Below are 18,963 nucleotides of genomic sequence, written 5' to 3' on the forward strand. Positions count from 1 at the left end.
CCGGTTTGTGTGGGGCCTCTGGGCCTCCTCCCCCAGGCGTCACGTGCCCCGGCGGTCCCTCAGCTCAGCCCCTGGCGGGGGGCCCCACCGAGGGCACGGGGCGGTTTTCTCTGACGCTCCGGTGAAGCTGGCCCGTGGCTGTGGTGACACGACTGAAAATGCGGACTGCACAAGGTGAGGAAGGTCGTGACCTCGAAGATGCGGTCAGGGCTTCCTGCCCGCTCCTGACCTCAGCGAAGAAAGTAGTAGTTTCGTCGCAAGGTTGTGCTGTTTTGACCTTATGTAAGACGTGATTTTAAAATACCAAGTCAGGAGTAGGCTAACATGGCTGAGGAGTGATAAGTTACAGTGTTTACGGGATACCTCTGGGTCTCAGGGCGGGTGGTGGTCCCCACGTGGTCTGTGGGTAGGTCGGGCCGGGTCCACACCTCACAGCAGCGGCCACGAAGCCCCCTCTCACCAGCTGAGACAGACAGATTAATAAGCTCTCTTGTGCTTCCTGCTGGCAGCCCTGCTGTGAGCAGAGATGCATAAGACTCAGTCCTGACGTCAGTGGCTCAAGAGTTACTTTATCTCGACACCATGTGTATGTGAATTTTCTCAGAAAGTGAAGCTTTACTCTTAAAAATCACTGCCGTATTTTAAAAGCATAGAAAGAACCCTTTCCCTGGGTAGTAGAGGTCAGAATGAGCCGTGTGAGGCCCCTCCCCTCAGCGGCCCCAGGCCTCTGTGGGTGGCGTTGCTGCTTATTTCCGTTCTCCTCTACAGGAGCCGTGTCACTGAGCTGTAATATAGTTTAACCTACGTGAGAGGAAGCGGGGCTTGAGGGACTTGCACCCCTTATATGATGGATGGAAGTACACAGGCTCTGGCCTGCTTTGTGGGTCTCGTAACACCTGCAAAGCCTCTCGGTCGCAGAGCCGCGCGTGGGGGCTGCGGGTACCGCTCTGTGCGTCTTCAGTACGAGTTTCGTTTTTGGACATGCAGTGTAATTCATTTATTTAAATTTCATATTTTGAGGGATGGAAGCGTATGGACTGTTTTGAATAAATCATCTCTTTAATTAAAAGAGTAGGCCTGTAAACCCATAGACCCTCTTTGTCAGTGCGCCCGCTGGCCCTCGCCGGAAGCTCACCTTCTCGTTGTGCGCAGGCACCGCGCAGCAGTGCTGTGACGCCGTCGACCACCTGGGCCGCATCATCCAGAAGAAGCACACTTCTCTGAACCAAGCCAGAAGACGGCGCCTGCCACGGTATGTGATGTTCCTTTTCCGTTTCTTTTCCCCGACATAAAACTGTTACCAGTTATTGAAGGAGAATCTGGGAGGAATTTTTGGAAGTATGAAGAGTCAGTTTTCCAAAGTTGTTAAAAAGCTTGACGTTTGGAGGTGCTGTAAGGTGTAATCTTGGTTGGAATGGTGGCTACAATACGAAAATTAGTTTTGAAACGTTTATTTTATTGCACTAATTTTGAATATGAATTCTATGTGGAGTTGCTTGACTGAAATATGCATGGACTGTCACGGAGTAAGTCTGATGAACTATAAGAACTGAAATGATGAAATAGTAGGGTTTTGACACACGTGGAATTACGGGATTATGAAGTGAAGCCACCCAAAACCAAGACTGGGTTAGTGACCGGCGATTCCCAGTCTTCACTGCCTTTCTGTCCCGGCAGGGCCTTGTTCTCAGACAGTGGGGAGCGCCGGGCCCCTCTGCGATCTCCGTGGGGCTCTGGGGGGCCCTGGTGTCTGCTGGCCACAGGTCACTCTGCAGGGGCGCTGGAGACTGGTGACTGGGCGTTAACATCCCCTCTGGTTTTACAGCTGAGTCCTCCAGATTCTGCCGTTGACTTGTGGGTCTCTTCACGTCATTTGTGCTCAAATTTCGGCATCAGAATTACCTTGAGGTCTCATTAAAACAGGTTGCTCGGGGGAAGAGTGCAGCTCAGTAGCGTGCACGAGGTCCTGGCCTCAGTCCCCAGCACCTCTGTTAAAATAAGTAAATAAACCTAATTACCAGCCCCCCAAGAAACAGTAGAAAAAGGGAAAGCCACACAGCTGGCTGGGCCCTGCCCTCAGTCAGCTCCAGGAGGTGTGGGGTGGGGGTGAGCACCTGCCTTTCTGCGGGGCCTGCGGCTGATACTGCTGCCAGGGACCACAGCTTCAGAAGCGCTGCTTTAAATCTTAACCCCCTTTTGTTTTCAGGTGCATGGAAGAGGAAATGTGAAAGTACTGGGTGCTGTTCTTTTAAGAAATGCTTTTTAATTTTTCCATCAGTTGAAAAAAAAGGATGCCTTTTTACATTTGGATTGTATTGTAATGATAATATGTTAAAAATGAATTGAATGCCTTTTATTGAAAAGGTTTCTCCATGTTTCAGGGTGGCAGAGTCAAGTTTGTGGTGCTCAGACTCTTGGGTCAGCAGAACGCTGCCTGTCGGGGCGTGTGTTAAATGCAGTGTGCTCTCTCCACACAGTGGGTTTCCACCCGCAGCATCCTTGTGCTTATCCGACGTGGTCCAGTGGCTTTTCGCCAGCTGTGGGAGGCCCCAGACAGAGTGTCGGCACAAGTCCATAGAACTCTTCTATAAACTTGTTCCTTTATTGCCAGGTACCGTGATCTTGATGTCCTGTAATGGTGGGCTTTGCTTTTTTGCCAGTCGTGTAGACATGCACGTATTTAAAACATGATCTTTTCTTTATTTAGGTAACAGTATGTTTCTAACAAATACAAAAAAGTGTGTTCAATAATCATTACAGTTCATTTATATGACAGGTGCTAAATTATGAGTGTACGTTTCTCAAGGATTTCTCATAGAGGGAAAGAAAAAAATGCTGTTTTGCTGTTAGAAGATACAGAGAAAGTAAATTTAAAATTCCTCAGTGGTTTTTTTTTTTCCACTGTATTTCGCTTTTCTCCTCCGTTTGAAAGAAACCGTGGTATTCAGTTGAGATGTAGACGTCCTGTTAATAGTTAATGAAGAACTTACTGTTTTCTTTCAACGTGTAATAACAGGCTTTCAATAGGCTCCTGGGTCTGAATGACCCCAGGTCACTGGGGTCAAAGGGAAGCAGTGCTTTTCAGTAGCTCTGGCACAAACCACTGACCTGTGCCTACAGGCCGGAAGCGACTTCTGAGTTTCTCAGGAGTGAACGGACTGTTCTGTTTTCTGAAGTATCGGCGAACCCAGGGTTGGTAGGACCTCAGGCGTGGGGAAGCTTGGCCCAGCGCAGACCCAGGCCGTGGCCCCTTCACGTGCACCAGGCCCCTGTCCAGAAGCAGGACGTGCTGTGTGTGCGTCCCGGGGAGCCAGTGGTGTTCAGAGGACGGCCCTGAGCACCCCCCGCGGCTCCCCTCTGGTCGTTGCGGACGTAGCTGTGGCCGTCGTGCTGCTCAGTGTTGCGTGCTGTGTGTGGCGGTTGTGTCATCTGCACGGTGTTTCACTACTCAGATCACAGTGTGTATGTGTCTGCTGTCACTGTAATCTCACACGTACAGAGAAGTGTGTATCTGTGGGTTTGATGTAGAGAGTTTAAAACCATTGTTAGTGCTTTGTACTTGCTTACTGCTTTTAGTTAATGAAGTTTGTTTTACATGTTGTCGTTCTCACGATGAAATCAGTTGAGAGTGGGTGGGGTGCAGGGTGGGGCCTCTTTTTTTATTTGTAAGGAAACCGAGGCCCAGGCGTTAGGTAAGTAGGGCCGCCTGTTGGCCAGCGCCGCGGTTTCCAGGTGGCTCCCCTGCCCTTCTCGTTGCCTGCAGGGCTGCGAGTGTTTCAGTGAGAGGACTGGAGCGCCACCTCCCCGGTGTCCTCGTGAAACAGGACGCGCGTGCTGGGAGCCTTCCCTGCCCCCGTGTGACTCCTTCCTGACCTCCCCGGCTCCCACCCTCTGCTGGGTCCTCCCCCAGCGAGTTCTGAGGGACGGTCTTGGGTGTTTCTTTAGACGAGCGGTCCTCTGTCCTGTGGGAGTGTGGGGTGCCGGGTGCCTGGACACCCAGGCCTGTGGGATGCAATGTCAGGTGTGGGTTGTGCCCTGCCGCGTGTCAGGGCCTTTGGATGCTGATACCTGAGTAGGGTGTGGGCTGTGAGCCTGGAGAGCGGTGGGAGGAGCGACCGCCGTGCTGTGTCCTCCTCCTCGACTGTCTGCTGCTGCCCTCTGAGCTCTCCCTCGCCATGGAGTTTACATTCCTTACTCCTCTTCGCTCATTGTTGTGGTTTGATTTTCTTTGTCTAGTCTTAGCAAGAATAATGGAAGGTTTAACATTCCTGAAACAAACCTGAAATGTGGTACTAGTCTTCTACTGATGTAGCTTGTGATAGGTTTTTTATTGTCAAAAAATACCTGTTTCTTCTTTTGCATCAGAAGTACGTGACTGTTGCGGATTTTTCGCCAACTTCATTAGAGTCAGAGTGGTTTGACCTTTTCAGAGCCACTGGTTTCAGTGCATGCAGAATACACTTCTGTTTTTTTCTTTAATTTGGAAAATGACTAATACCTAGAAGAAAAACATCTTTTAAAAAGCAGATCATTTGACTTTATTTAATAAACACTGCACTTACTGTGTCATGGGTGCCTTTCTGGTCACTTTTGCAAATGTTAGTCACTTCAGTTCACTTAATCTTGGAGCTGGCCTGCTGGTACTGTCGTGGGTCTCAGTGTGGATAGGAAGCCGAGGCTGGGGAGCTTGGCCCCCATGGCCGTGAGCACAGGCCGGGTGGGGACCTAGTGTGTCCCTGCTCTTTGTGTTTGTCCCTTAAATTAGTCCTTAAGAGAGAAATATTTGAAGAAAAGACAGGCAGAGAGCATGAGTTTCATAGATGTTCAAGTGCTTTCCTGCTGTTTTAATGATGTTTACAGAAGCTAAAGAGAATGGCTGTTGGTGGAAATACCTTCTTGGCAGTTACTAGTGGGCAAGTGGTGAGTGCTGTGGTTAGAAGCAAGGTTGTCCCGGATCATTTTGGAATTTTACTGCACTGGTCAGGTGTTTGTGCGGGATTTTTCTGGAAACTACGTTTGAAGTGTGAAGATAATGCCCGTCTTGTTCTGGTCTGATGACATTTTTAACGTACCAGACTTTTAACTCTTGTTTTTTTTATTACTTGGGAGATGTTGTTTTTAAGTATAGTGATTACATGATTTTAGTTACATGAAAGTTACTTATATACGTGCTTTCATCTTGTTTCTTTTTTCAGGCAACAGATCCCCTTCCTGGTGGCTGAGAGACGTTATCGAGAGAGAAGGCATTTCCTGGGTCGTCAGCACGTTCGAGGGGGGCGGAGGAGCTCCTGACCAGCCATCGGGCATCCTGGCCCAGCCCACCCTCCTCCCCCTGCAGGGCCCGTTCAGCCTGCGGGCTGCCCTGCAGTGGATGGACATGCTGCTGGCGGCGCTCGAGTGCTACAACACCTTCCTGGGCGAGAAGACGCTTGGGGCAGCCCAGGTCCTGGGTGGGTGCAGCCTCCCTGTCCTCACCGTCCAGTCCAGCCAGGGAGTCATCCTGGGGAAGGGGTCAGAGGGGCCTTGATGAGACAGCTGGCCGCCGGCCAGGACCGCAGCACCGCCCCAGGACCGCCTGCCAGAGCTCAGGCTCCGGGCACCTGTCCAGAGTCACTGCTACTTTCCTCCCTGGTCATGGGTCCAGGGGCCTCTGCAGTTTTGAGCCTGGGGCACATGGAGTCCTTCTGACTCGGCCCCGTGCTCTGCCTGTCCCAGGGGCGTCGCTTGCAGGGTGACTGTGTGGCGGGAGGAACTGGGCCCCTTGCAGGAGCATCCCCGGGACAGAGGCCGGGGCAGCCTGTCTGCGTCTCCTGGGGTCTCCCCGGACCCCTCTCTTGGGGCTGAACTGAGACTCGCCCCTCAGAAGGAGGCGAATGTTGGTTAAAGTTCCGCCGGGGGATTGGGGGCGGGGCTGGGGGTTCGGGACAGAGCCCGCTGGCTTCCAGCTCCAGGTGGACGAGGCGGGCACTGCTTGGGGCAGGAAACCGGATTTCTGCTGCCCATCCTGGGAAAGCCTGACTCCAGTATGAGCACGACCTGGGCCATTAAGTGTGAGGTTCTCAGAAGGGTAGGCCAGACTGTGAAGCTTTAAAATCAACAGTACTAGCTGTTCAGTTGCAAATAATGTCTTAAATTCGCAGTTTGAGGAGGTCTCACGTGTCCTCATTTTGAAAACTTAAGGAAAAAGTGTAGGAAATACGCAGACCTTCTCCTCAGTCACACTCCCTGATGAGAAACACCTTAACAACAGTGTTGTGTGTACTTTTCCTGTACGCGTATTTAAGATTTTTTTTGATTTGTATACATGTGTGTGTGATGAATTTTAAGATTTTTAGTTAATTCAATCATTACACACACGCTTTAATGTAATTTGCTTTTTAGAAAGAAAGCAATTACACTGGACGCCCTGTGTTGGCACACACGCCTTTATCTGTCAGTACACAGACTGCCAGGCTCTGTGCCTGTACCACACTTGGGTGGCCTCCAGGCTGTTTATTCACGTGCCCTGTGAGGGGAGGGAGACGTTAAAAACAATTTTCCCTCTTCCCAGCTTTAAAGTTGACCAACGGTTTTTTCTTATAGCTTTAAGTAACTGGAAAAGTTGAACTTTGGTCTGCTGTAGGTGTCGGCATTTCATTATAAAAATGTTAACGTTACTTGAAAAACATGTATTCGGTGGAACTTAAATACCGTAGTATTTTCATATTCAACCTTTTCAGCTTTGAAACAGTTTCTTTCCTGGGAACCTGCCAAGTCCCTGACGCGCTGCACCCCACCTGTTGTGTCCTGGCGCTGTGCGCTTCCGTGCTTGTGTTCTCACTCGCCAGCTGGCTGAGCATTTGCTCCGGGTTATGATGTGCTGAGTTCTCTGTGCATTAGTTGTTGCTGCGTGTTGTGTTTGTTACCACCACTGCGCGGACGCAGGAAAACCTTGATAAATCGTTATTGCAGATAAAAAGTAGAATTACATGAATAGGATCCTTTTTTTTGTTTTATGTAGATTTTGGTACTAAAAAAACTTAGGCACACAAACAAGTGCCGTATTTGAAAAATTCTAAAATGTACATTTTCCCCTTTTACTGTGTCTGGTTGGAGCGTGTTGTGCTGCCCGTGGTCTGTTGGATTCAAGGATATTTGGGGTTTGAAAACATAATTCTTGACATATTTTCTCTCAGTTCTTTGAATATATATAGCCACCTGTCATAAAAGTTATTTTTAATGATCTGTTGGTTGGCAGTTTGATTAACTTTCTTTAAATCTGATAAAACTGAATTGGAAACCGTAACCTTGGAGGATTCCTTAACCAGTCACCACCTTCGCTCACTCCCTCAACACACACAGCCTGTTGTCACTGTCCCTTCGTGTGGGGCTCCGACGTCTTCACGGTGGGATGGTTGCCACGCTCAGAGTGCAGGAGGAGGCCGGTGTATCCATCTTCTCTGTGTCACGCAGGAGGGCGGCCATGAACGGCAGAGGCCGGAAGGGAGGCGTGATCTGAAACTGATTCCCTCAGACGGCTGGTCACGCACACCTGTTTTGGGGCCACTAGCCTGACGTGTCTCTTCGTTGCCCCTTTGAAGGACAGTTAGGTTGCTTTTCATTATTAAAAGCCTTGCCCAAGTGAACATCCTCAGAAGCACGCCTTTGCAATTCCGCCATTACCTCATGAGGATAAAATTCAGTGCTGGATCAAAGTGTATGAGCTTTTCAACGTTTGGTAGAAATTGGTGTGCATATTTTTTTTAAAGCTTTTGTTATGATTTACCAAATTGCCCTTCAAAAAGAGCGTGTTGATTTATGTGCCCATAAGGAGTGTTTGCAAAGCAAGACCTCACTTTGTGTAGACGTGTTATGACTGTGAGTCTGCAGGTGGCTTCTGCTCGGGTGGTGGTGATTTTGAAATGAGAAGAAATAACTGCCGTTTTATTCTGCTTTTATTGAACTTTCAGCATTTTGACTGAAAACGTATCATGCCTATACTTAACGAAGGAATTTTACATTAATCTTAGTGGGATCAGAAGGAAGCATATGTAAATATTTCTTTTCTTTTAATTCTTAAAATCTGTTAATATTTCAGTGTAACTTTTTCCAGGTGCGGAGACACAGTCTTCACTTTGGAAGGCGGCGGCTTTCTTTTTAGAAAGCATCGCTCTGCACGATGTCACGGCGGCAGAGGAGCGCTCTGGCCCTGGGGCAGCCGGCGACAGGCCCGGCCCCCAGGAGGCAGAGAGGTTCACGTACAGCAAGTGCACGGTCGCGGTCCGGCTCCTGGAGCTCTCCACCACGCTGCTCAGCGCCTCGCCTGAAGGCTGGAAGGTAGGCCCGCCCGCAGAGCACGCGGCTGCCTCCTTGGGGCTGCCTGCTGCCGAGAAGTCACCTGTTCTTGGAAATGGCCGAGCTCCACACACACCTGAGACCCTCGCTGTAAAGGCCAGGTAGTTTTCCCCAGGGTTTTACCGGCAAGTGCGTTTTACGCCGTGATCACACATCCGCCTTAGGAAGCAGGCGTCAGCCGATGTCTTAAAGTGTGTCTGTGAGCCTCGTGCCCACAAGTCACCCCTGTCCTGCGCCCGGGCGAGAAGCCCACGGCCGCTCCTGGGCCGGTTTCTCTGGGACAGCGCCAGGTGCCTGTTCCCAGTGGGCCGCGACACCACTGGGTCAGGTCTTCCTGCAGAGCCCACAGTGCCGCTGCCTGGCCTGGCGGGGACTTTGCCAGCCCCGACCCTGGCCAGGCAGAAGCCTGCTCGCAGGCTGATGGCTGCGTGGATTTCCCGGCGCTGACTGGTCGTGTGTCTGTGCAGCTCCTGAAGGACCCGTACCTTGCCAACCTCATGACACTCCTGGTGACCACGCTGTGCGCGCCCTCGAGCCTGGGCTTCAACGTGGGCGACGTCGCGGTCATGGACCACCTCCCCCACGTCTGTGTGGGCCTGCTGAGGGCCCTGAGGGCCACGCCGCTCCGGGCCGCGCTGGAGACGCGCCTCAGGGAGGCGATCCCGGCTCAGAGGTGGGCCTGGTCCTGCCATTCGTGGGGGCTGCAGGGACGGTCTCTACGGTCGCAGGCTGGTGCAGTGTGTCTCACCCCTGCTCGACTGGTCCTTCCCGGAATCTCGGGGGTGAGGCTGCTTGGGGCTTGGCCCCGCGCTGTCTCCTCAGTGGGATCCATGTGGGCCTGTGTTGGGCGAACCTGTGTCCGCTTTCGTGGGCAGGGCAGTGAGCTGGGTGCCTGGAGGCTGGGGATGCATTACGGAGGGACACACAGTTTTCATTTTACTTGACGGTAAAGTCATGGTTCTCATTCTGTGTCTCTGCATGGCCAGCATGGAGGAGCTCTGTGCTGCTGACCTGTGGGGCCCGGACGCGCACGGAAGCAGGGCCAAGCTGACATCTGTCCTATCCGCGTGCAAGCAGCTTCACAGAGCCGGCTTTCTGCAGGCCGTCGCCCCGGCTCAGGTACCACGCCCGCTGCCGTTACGCCCCTCAGCTGCTTCCGCTCGTCAGCCAGTTCATCCATGCAGAGCATGCCAGAGCAGGTTGCAGACATGCCTGCTCCAGACGCGTCCGTGTTGCCTAGAATACAAGGAAGGAAGGGAGTGTGAGGACTTAGGAATGTAACGGGAGAGTCCCCAGCAGCTTCTGAGGGCCTTCGGCCCCGGCTGCTGCCGTGCCTCAGCCGAGGTGAGAGGCGGCGTCCCCGACACCTGGAGGCAGTGTCGGTGTTTCCTGAGTGCCAAGTGCAGGGTTGCCTTTCTCCATAAAACACCCTGCTGCTGGATATTTCAGTGTTGCTCCACTTCAGTCTGCAGATCAACAGCACTCTCTTGGCACAAAGCTGCTCTCCCTGGTTTTCAGAAGCATCGCGCCTGGAGATGAGCGGCAGTGCCTGCCTTCGCTGGACCCCGGCTGCAGGCGGCTGGCCGGGGGGCTTCTGGAGCTGGCCTTCGCGTGTGGAGGACGGGTAGGAGAAACAGCCCCCGCGCGCGTGCTCGCCCGACCCTGTGAGGTGGAACTCACTCGCAGGGCTCTAAAACTAGGAGCTTAGCTGGATGAGTTGTTAGCTGCACGAGGACTTTAACTGATTTATGTGAGGTGGCTTTTTTTCTAAAAGTTTTTTGGTTTTTTTTTTTAAGAAATAGAACAGCATTCTTCTTAAGCTGAGGTTTTGTCTGTCCCGGTTCATTTCTGGAAGGGCTCTAGGCAGAGGGCACTGTGTGGTGAAAGCTGACCTGCACTGACACAGCGATCTCCTCTTCCCTCATCCTTGGCGAGTCTTTGGGCGGCAGACTTGGGAAGGGCCCTGGGGGAGGGTTCCGGGCGCTCACAAAGTCCTCAGGGCCCTTTGCACCGTGCAGGGTCCCCTGACTCCACCCGTCTTCCCTTCTGCTGCCCCTGCGTCCGCTCAGTGCCCAGGAGTCCCCTTCCTAGATCTCCCCTCAGAGCAGCAGCCACAGGATGTTCTAGAGCCGTGGAGACTCAGGGGCCAGGGAAGAGTTCTTACCCAGAGTGAGACCTAGAAAACGGAGCCACGTGGAAATGCCCACGACGCAGATGTGGCCCCTTTAGACTCCATGCTTGTCCACTTCGCGGTTCACAGTGTCCAGGGCACCTCCGTACCATCACCCTGTTCTGTCCTCTCTGCAGTGTGAGTGCCTCGTCGGTCTCCTCCTGGACAAGACGGAGGTGTGCATGCCGTCGTCAGGGGCCTTCCAGAGGAGCAGCCGTCAGCTTCTCTCACGGGCAGTACTTTTACAGTGTGTTCTCAGAAACAATCAACGCTGAACTACTGAAAAATCCAGATCTTGCCGTGTCGGAGCTCATGAAATCCTCTGTGGACAACCCCAAAATGGTAATGGGATTCTCCTGCAACAGTGGTGCTTACAGCAGGGTTGCCGTATTCCTGAGATAACGCATCATTAAAACAAAGTAAAGTCTCTTCCTGGAGCTTTAAATACAAAATCAAATTATGCAAAAAACAGCCCCTGTGAAGATTAGTGATGTTAATGGATGTGAGACATCAGTCACTGTTTCTGATCTCGGGGCCCCAAGTCTCAGGGCTGCTGTGTAGGGATGGAGCTTCGCCGGGACCTTCTTTGTGCACCTGGCCCGAGGCCAGCCTGCTCCGGGTCCCACCAGCTTCTGCCCAGTCTTCCCCGCGGCTGAGGCCTCAGGTCCCACGTGTTCCTGCGTGGCCCCTTCGCCCCCACGGAACCTCTGCAGATCAGCATTTAGTATTTGGGCGACTTTGGCTTGCTAAATGTATAAAGTCATGGAGCTTTACCTGGTCTGTAGGCACTCAGAAATCGTTAGTGCCGTAGTGGCGGGACTGCCTGGGGTTAACAAGCTTTTATTCCGAGCAGTGTTCGTCGCCTGTGGGTGGGGGTGGTGGGGCGTTGGGGTCGCTTTACCCCAGGAGTCTGCCTCTAGGAATTTGCCCTTGAAAGTTAGAAATAAAACTGCAGGAGGCACACAGCACTCAGGAGATGAAGCATCTTGAGCTTTTAAACTGTTCAGCCTCATGGGGAAGCTGATGGGTTAAAGCCGTGCTCACCTCCTCCTCTTCGTCAGTCCCTCCTGTGCGACAGAATCAAGGCTGTTGTTTTGTTTTGTTTTTAAAAAGCATGGTCTTGAAGGGCACAGAAAAGGAGGAAAAGCAAGAGGGACAACATTTTGGAAGCCGGAAAGCAGGACAGGCAGTGGCAGATGTCAGAGTCGGAGGAAGCTGCAGGGTGGCCTTGTGGTGGGGGCGGGCACACCGGAGGGAGGGCGGGGAGAGCTGGGCGGACGTGGCTCCCCCTCTCCTGTCCTCGGGGCTCCCGTCCTCCGGGCTCCCGTCCTCGGGGCGCACAGGAGGCTGGAGGCGCTAATTCTGGGCATGGTTGAGGGTAAAGACACCTTTTTCTACAGAAGCACCTTTCGTGGGGTTAGAATCCCTGTTTATAATACACGTATTTCTTGAAGCAACAGAGTGCAACTTGAAAGGCTTTGCACCATAACAAAGGCACTTTATTAACTCCACTGGTGAGAATTCCAGTCTGTTCTTTCAAAATATATATATGATTTTACTGAAGTATAGTCAGTTTACAATGTTGTGCCAATTTCTGATGTACAGCACAATGCTTCGGTCATACGTGAATATACATATATTCGTTTTCATATTCTTTTTCACCGTAGCTACAAAATATTGATTATGGTTCCCTATGCTATACAGTGTAAGTTTGTCTGTCTATTTTATATGTACTAGTCAGCATCCGCAAATCTCAAACTCCCAGTTTATCCCTTCCCACCCCTTCCCGCCCGGTGACCATAGGTTTGTTTTCTATGTCTGTGAGTCTGCTTCTGTTTTGTAAATAAGGTGTTGTTGTTGTTGTTGTTGTTTTGTTTTGTTTTGTTTTTTAAGATTCCACATATGAGCAATCTCATATGGTATTTTTCTTTCTGTTTCTGGCTTACTCCAGTTAGAATGACGATCTCCATCCGGGTCCATCTATTTTGCTGCTGATGGCATCATTTCGTCCTTTTTCACGGCTGAGTAGTGTCCATCATGCACACACACCACGTCTTGTTTATCCAGTCATCTGTCCATGGATGTTTAGGTCGCTTCCATTCAGTAGCCAAGACATGGAAACAGCCGAAGTGTCCGTTCTGTACTTTTATCTCCCAAGTTTACTTTAGTTCCTTAACTTTTCTGATCTTGGTCTCCTGCTGGTTTTTTTTTTTTTTTTTAACTGCCGAAGTGTGTGTATTCCTGTATTTTGCCCATTTGTCTGTTGGGGTACGTTTTCTTACCGATTTGCAGGACTTTTTGTGCAGGAAGGGCAGCGGACCTCTGCCCTGTCCCGTGTGTGGAGGGCGCCTTCCCTGCTGGTGCTTGTCCTTCTCACTTGGGCTGTTGGTTCCGTGCAGAAGTAGTTGGTGTTTTCTGTAGTTAAAGAGGATGCTGGCCGTGTGTTACTGCGGCCACTCTTAGAAAGGCCTTCTCCTTCCCAGTATTGTCTTTAAAATCTGCCCATATTTTCTTCTGTTACTTTTTATAGTTTCTTTTTTAAACAAGTATAAATAATGCGAAGGGCACTTTAGAAATGACGTTTTTTCCCTAAATGCTTACTTACTGGACATTCATTCACTAATGCATCTGTTCCTCACTAATTCAAGTTCCTAACTTTTTCAGATGCAAATCTCTGTACAAATTTGGGTCTGAGGTTGTATGTTTTAATTTGTTACTTAACCACCTGTTTCTCTTCCAGTACCACATTGTTTCAATTCCAGCAATTGTAAGATACATTTTAACATTTGGTAAGGCAGTGTTTCTTCTTAGAGTTTTTGTTTTTAAGAATTTTTCAAGCTATACTTTTGCATGTTTATTCTTAAGACTGAAATTTAGAATCATTGTGTCACAGCCCTTTCCACAGCACAGAGGGATTAAACCAAGTTGACCTCTAAAAAAACTAAGCCACTTTCTCTGTGGGGTGCCCCTCCTTTTATTCAGGTCTTCACCCGCGTTCTCAGGTCTTTCTCTCACACTGTTACGTAGCGCTGTGGTTCTGCTCGTCCAGCTCCTGCACATTTCCCACTAAGGCCATTTCTAGGTATTAGATGCAATTTAGTTGTAAACGGATTTTGCTCTGTATTTTCTCTGTAACAATGTGGTGTATCAGAAAGCCACTGATTTTATTTGTTTATTTTGTAACCATTCATATTAATGAATGTTTTTCTCCCCCATTTTCGTGAGATACACTTAGCACAACGTATTCGTCACAGGCGTGCAGTGTGCTGATCCGACACACGTGTATGTGTGAAACCATCCCACAATGAGTCTAGGCAACAGCATTTCACATGGTTTCGATTTTTTCCTTGTAATGAGAACCTCTGTACTCCTTTGGCAACTTTGAAATATATAATCCAGCAGTGGTGACTCTCGCCTCTGTGCTGTAAATCACACCCGCAAGCCCATTTGTTCATAGCTGGAGGTGTGCACCGTTTGACCCTCTTCACCCATTCTGCCCCTCTGCACACCCTCTCTGGCAGCCGCCAGTCTGTTCTCTGTATCTGTGAGTTGGGTTTTTTAGACTCTACGTGTAAGTGATATCACACGTTATTTATCTTTTTCTTTCTGACTTATTTCACTTAGCATAATGCCCTCAAGGTCCAATCTGTGTTTTAGTAATTGGCAGAATTTCCCTTTTTTGTGGCTAAATAATTCTCCATTTTATGTGTGTCTCTAATCTGTGTTTTAGTAATTGGCAGAATTTCCCTTTTTTGTGGCTAAATAATTCTCCATTTTATGTGTGTCTGTGTCCTGTGTCTGTGTCCCCGTGTGGGTCCCATGTGTCCTCTGTGTGCCTTTGTCCCTGTGTGTGTCCCGTGTGTGTGTCTGTGTCCCCATGTATGTGTGGGTGCACACGGGGGTGATGGTGACAGGACAGCTGATCTCCCCTCCCATCGAGAGGGCACAGCTGAGAAGACAACAGAGAGCAGGTTAAGCATGACTTCGTAAGGGACCACGTTACACTTCTGTGGGAAAGTCTGCATGTTAAGTGCTGTTCTCAGATTTGAGGAGTCGTGAAGTGAGCAGCTGCTCTAGAGCGAGCATCTTCGTTTTTCCAGAGGGGCTTTGACAGGACAGCCCGCTTTGCCGTGTGATGTTAGCCTGACGGTCGGGTTTCTTCTTCCCGCGACTGTTTCAGGTGAGCACAGTTTTGAATGGCCTGTTGGATCAGAGCTTCAGGGACCGCACGGGTGAGAGGCAGCAGGGCCTGAAGCTGGCGAGCGCCATCCTGCAGAGCTGGAGAAGGTGCGAGTCGTGGTGGGCCCCAGGTTCCGCCCCGGACAGCAAGGCTGCGGTGTTGACCTTGCTGGCGAAAATTCTGCAGGTATCTTGAGAGACATTGGAAATGTGGCTGTGTCTGTTGCTTGCAGCTCTGTGACTTGCATCTTTAAAAATGTGATGGAGGTTTCTTGGAAAGCTCATTGGCTTGACAGAAATTTTAGGCAAGTGCTGGTGACCTCACATTTTATCCTTTTCCCTTATTTTACATCATTAGCCTGTGTCTTCATTGTTGTTTCCTGTGCTTTAGCTCTTTAGTGCACTTTCCACGCATCGACTTTGGGGGTAGTTTTAAGATATTTCAGAGCAAGAATCGTTGAAATACAGTTGAAGTCCAAGAACAGATTTATAGGTCATCTCTGGAATTTAGAAAATTGGCAAGTGTATGAAAGGAGGTTGGGGGCGTAACGTAGAAACGCGCTGCGCTTCTGCTTTCCTCCTTCAGATCGACTCATCCGTGACTTTCAGCGCGACTCACAGCGCGTTCTCCGAGGTTTTCACGACGTACGTTAGTTTGCTTGCTGATCCGAATTTGGGTCTACATTTAAAGGTAAGTGAATAAAAGCATTTTTTTCAGATTACGTTCTCCATTATTTTCCCATTTTATATTTCTGTGTATCAGTGATACTGTCTATTTTTTATTACGGAAAATCTTAAACATACTCAAAAGCAGGGAGACCCGCACAGTGCACCCCCGTGGCCTCCCTGTCCCAGCACGCAGCTCCGCAGCCTCCGTCTGGCGGGGCGCAGTGAGATCTCTGCACTTGGAGGAGTTAACATCTGTCTTCACCTAAATGGTTTAAATTGGCGTTTTTGAGAATTGCTGTTTTAATGAATGAAAAAACTTAAACTGTGGCTCATTTTTCTGTTAGTTAATGATGTGGAATATCTCAGAAATTTTTAGGGACAAGAACTTAATAGATGCTGTGATTTTAAAGTCCTGTAACAGTTAGACTTTACCCTCTAGTAAAACGTGGCCTTCACGTGTGAGCCGCGCTTCTGCTTTCCGCTGGATCGTGAGACCCCTCTTTGGACTCGTCCGCTCAGTGCGGTTCACCGGGTCTCGTTCTCAGTTGGAGGCAGCCGGGGGGCTGGCCGGTGCCTGGGGAGGTGGAAGCAGCACCCCGTGTGCCCCTTTCTCCAGAATTCAGGCTGCGCGGCTCAGCGGGCTTCGTGGAGGGAGACCTCGCGGCAGAGCCAGGCTCCCGGTCCTGATTCCACCGCGCGGCCTGGCTCAGCCCCCAAGGCCCAGACCGTGCCCCGCTGGGCTTGGTGTGTCTAGGGGCCCGAGGTCATCGTGGGGTCCACACGGCGCGCCCTCCGCACGCCTGTGGCGGCGGTCCCCTCGCTCATCCCGTGGCCCTCAGTCGGTGTCTCGCTTCGCAGGCCCAGGCCGTGCCTCTGCTCCCATTCTTTGCTGCCCTCCCCGGGGAGCGTCTGGGGGGGCTGAAGCAGGTCCTCGAGGGGCTCGTCGCCTCCAGTCTCCCCGTGACGTCCGGGGAGCTCCCGCCGGGGACCCTGCGGTACAGCACTTGCGTGGACTGCGTGAAGAAGGTCAGTTCTCAGTAGGAGCAGCGAAAACTAAACTGCTCTTGTTTTTCTGTTACGTTTCTTGATGGGGAGTATGTGGAACCTCCGGAGTAGAGAGTGTTCTGACTTGAATTCAGTTCAATCCATTTGAAAGCTGGGTATTTGTGGAGGCAGGTGCATATCTGAATCCTTTAGAACTCATGTCCAACCCCCCACCCCGTTTTAAAATACTTTTTGTATAGAAGTGCTGTGAAGTACTTTGTGCATAATGTATAATAAGTTTTAAAGAATAATACCAAGAAGAGCTAAGAAGTGGAATGTTACCAACACGATTCAGTTTCTGAAGTTAATTGAGAAGTGGTCGAGAAACAGCTAGTGGTTACCGCCTGGCATATTCAAGGTACCGTGGGAGTTCCCCGGAACCCAGGGGCTCAGCCAAGGTGATGATGATCTCTGTCCTGGGTGGCTCCAGATCGGCCACGGGGACCCCATCTCCTCTCACCGGCTCTGTCCTGCGCACGCAGCATCCACCTTGTCCAGCGCCGCCGCTCCCACTCCTGTCTGTCTTGTCCCTTCTAGCTCGTGGGGGCGGGGGGGGGTCTGCTCTAGACCCTGCACGTGTTGACTCTGCGGACACACCACTGGCCACCACAGGCCAGCACGGCTGTGCATGTTGTCTTAGGTGCTGTACACTCAGCTGGAACTCGGGTGCAGCCTGTAGGAGGAATGAGAGTCACCACTGGAGGGCGGGCGGTGGTCCCCTGTGCTTGTGGTGGACGGAGCCCGGCTGGAGGAGCATGAATGTCATCTCTGTCCTCAAGGAGCTTGTAGGAGAGCAAGGAGGAAACCGATGAGTAAAACTCACTGTTGTGGATGCCAGAGTCGATGTGAGCAAGTTGTCTAGAGACGGCCAAACTGGTGGTGTCCCGTCCACGTGTTCTTGTTGTGTGTCTTTTCCGTCACGTGGAGGAGAAAAGAGACGCCATACATTTTGAGAGACATGGTCTGATTTTCCTCCCGTCGGGTGTGGGCTGGCCTGAAGGACCCACTGATGACAAAAGCCTGCAATGGAAGTGATGCTGGGACGTCCAGTCTCATCTTAAAGGCTTACAGCTTGCTCCTGGCCTCTCCTGGGTCCCTGTCTGAGGGGCCTGGCACCGTCCCATGCGAAGACAGGCAGCCCCCGCGTCCTCTGCTCCTGTCCTGTCTGGTTCTTTCCTTTCAAGCAAACAGAGAAGTTGATCGAATAGTAAACAAGCATCCCTGTAGCCGTCTCTGGATCCAGCAGTTTACTTTGCTAAGCTTGCTTTGTCCATGTGTGTGTGGGTCTGCGTGTGTCCGTGTCCGTGTATGTGTGTCCATGAGTGTGTGTGTCTGTGTGTGTATCCGTGTGTGTGTCTGTGTTTCTGTTCCAGCTGAAACGTCTGCAGCTCAGCTCCCTGACCCTTCAGCAGTGCGTCCAGAGAGGGAGGCGGTGCAGATGTCAGACCCACGGCAAGTCACGCTCCTCTCACACCCTGTGTTGTGTTGTCCACGGTCATATTTCTCCAGAAGTTCCCTGTTTGGCTGGATTTTTCAAACCAGGATCTGATTAACAATTGCATCGAACTGTCATGTCTCTAGTGTCTTTTACTCTGGAACTAGTTCACCCTCACCCTTATCTTCCCATGACGCTGGGTTTTGGAAGAAACCAGAACACGTCGCGTTTGTCTGACTGTTTCCTCAGGGGGCTCCTCAGCCCCCATCCTCTTCTTCCTCTGAACTGGAGGTTGGTGGTGAGATCCAGGCTGACTTTCTGCGGCTTAACCACTCAGGAGGCACACAGTGCCCATCCTGCTGTTGGGACCTCACGCCTGGTGGCTTGGTTGAGATGGTTCCTGCCCCATTTTGCTATCGAATGGTGTGTTCTTTCTGCAATTTGCAAGTCACCGGTGGGGCGACAGCATCATGCTGGTGCCATCCAAGTGTCCTGCTCCCCAGCCATCTGCCATCCGGCAGCTGTCCCATCCACAGATCCTGAGGACACCTTCAGGACTTTCTCTTAATGTGTGAGTGCAAATCTTCCTGAACACCTGGAGAAAGCGTCCAGTCCGAGAAAGATGTAACCAGCAGGAAAGACGGGGTGAGGAACGGCGTCGACAAAGCGAGAGAAGGTATCATGTGCGTGAAACCGGACAAGTAAGGCTCTTGGAAGTTAATTGTGCAGATGCCACATTCTGAAAACCTTTACAGCTCGGAAGATAACATTGAAGCTGTCTCCTGGAGAGCTGAGCAGGGGGTTGTGGAGGCAGCAGACGGGACACAGCCTGGAGCCTGTGCTGTGCAGGGAGGGCCGGAGCCAAGGAGGTAGCCTCACGAAGGACCTCATTGTGAACTTGGGCCCTCAGCCTGGTTAGAGGAGAAATCTCTGCAGAGCTTAAGAGAATCAAGGCTCAAGTATTTAGTGAATGTCACTATTTGCCAGGCATTCATTTTATCTACAAAAATGACATGTTAGCATTTGTTGATCTTTGTGAAAATGTTGTACTTCTCTGTTTTATTTGAACTGCCAGAAACAAAACGAAAGTAAGCGTCCAGCAAGTTTGTCCTCATCACCGTCACTGTTGTGC

The 18,963-nt window shown here is 50.9% G+C and overlaps 1 protein-coding gene across 1 annotated transcript in view; it reads left to right on the forward strand.

The window, feature by feature from the left end:
• Positions 1-18,963, forward strand: part of PRKDC (protein kinase, DNA-activated, catalytic subunit) — a 118,707-nt gene that overhangs the window by 36,668 nt on the left and 63,076 nt on the right. The window contains 12 exon segments of the mRNA XM_032470027.1: positions 1,153-1,252; positions 2,478-2,611; positions 5,196-5,450; positions 8,093-8,316; positions 8,802-9,007; positions 9,321-9,453; positions 9,800-9,958; positions 10,642-10,704; positions 10,706-10,846; positions 14,685-14,870; positions 15,270-15,374; positions 16,211-16,378. Of these exon segments, the coding sequence (XP_032325918.1) occupies positions 1,153-1,252; positions 2,478-2,611; positions 5,196-5,450; positions 8,093-8,316; positions 8,802-9,007; positions 9,321-9,453; positions 9,800-9,958; positions 10,642-10,704; positions 10,706-10,846; positions 14,685-14,870; positions 15,270-15,374; positions 16,211-16,378 (1,874 nt within the window).

This window comes from Camelus ferus, chromosome 29 (assembly GCF_009834535.1).
Source record: "Camelus ferus isolate YT-003-E chromosome 29, BCGSAC_Cfer_1.0, whole genome shotgun sequence".
NCBI classification, from domain to species: domain Eukaryota; kingdom Metazoa; phylum Chordata; class Mammalia; order Artiodactyla; family Camelidae; genus Camelus; species Camelus ferus.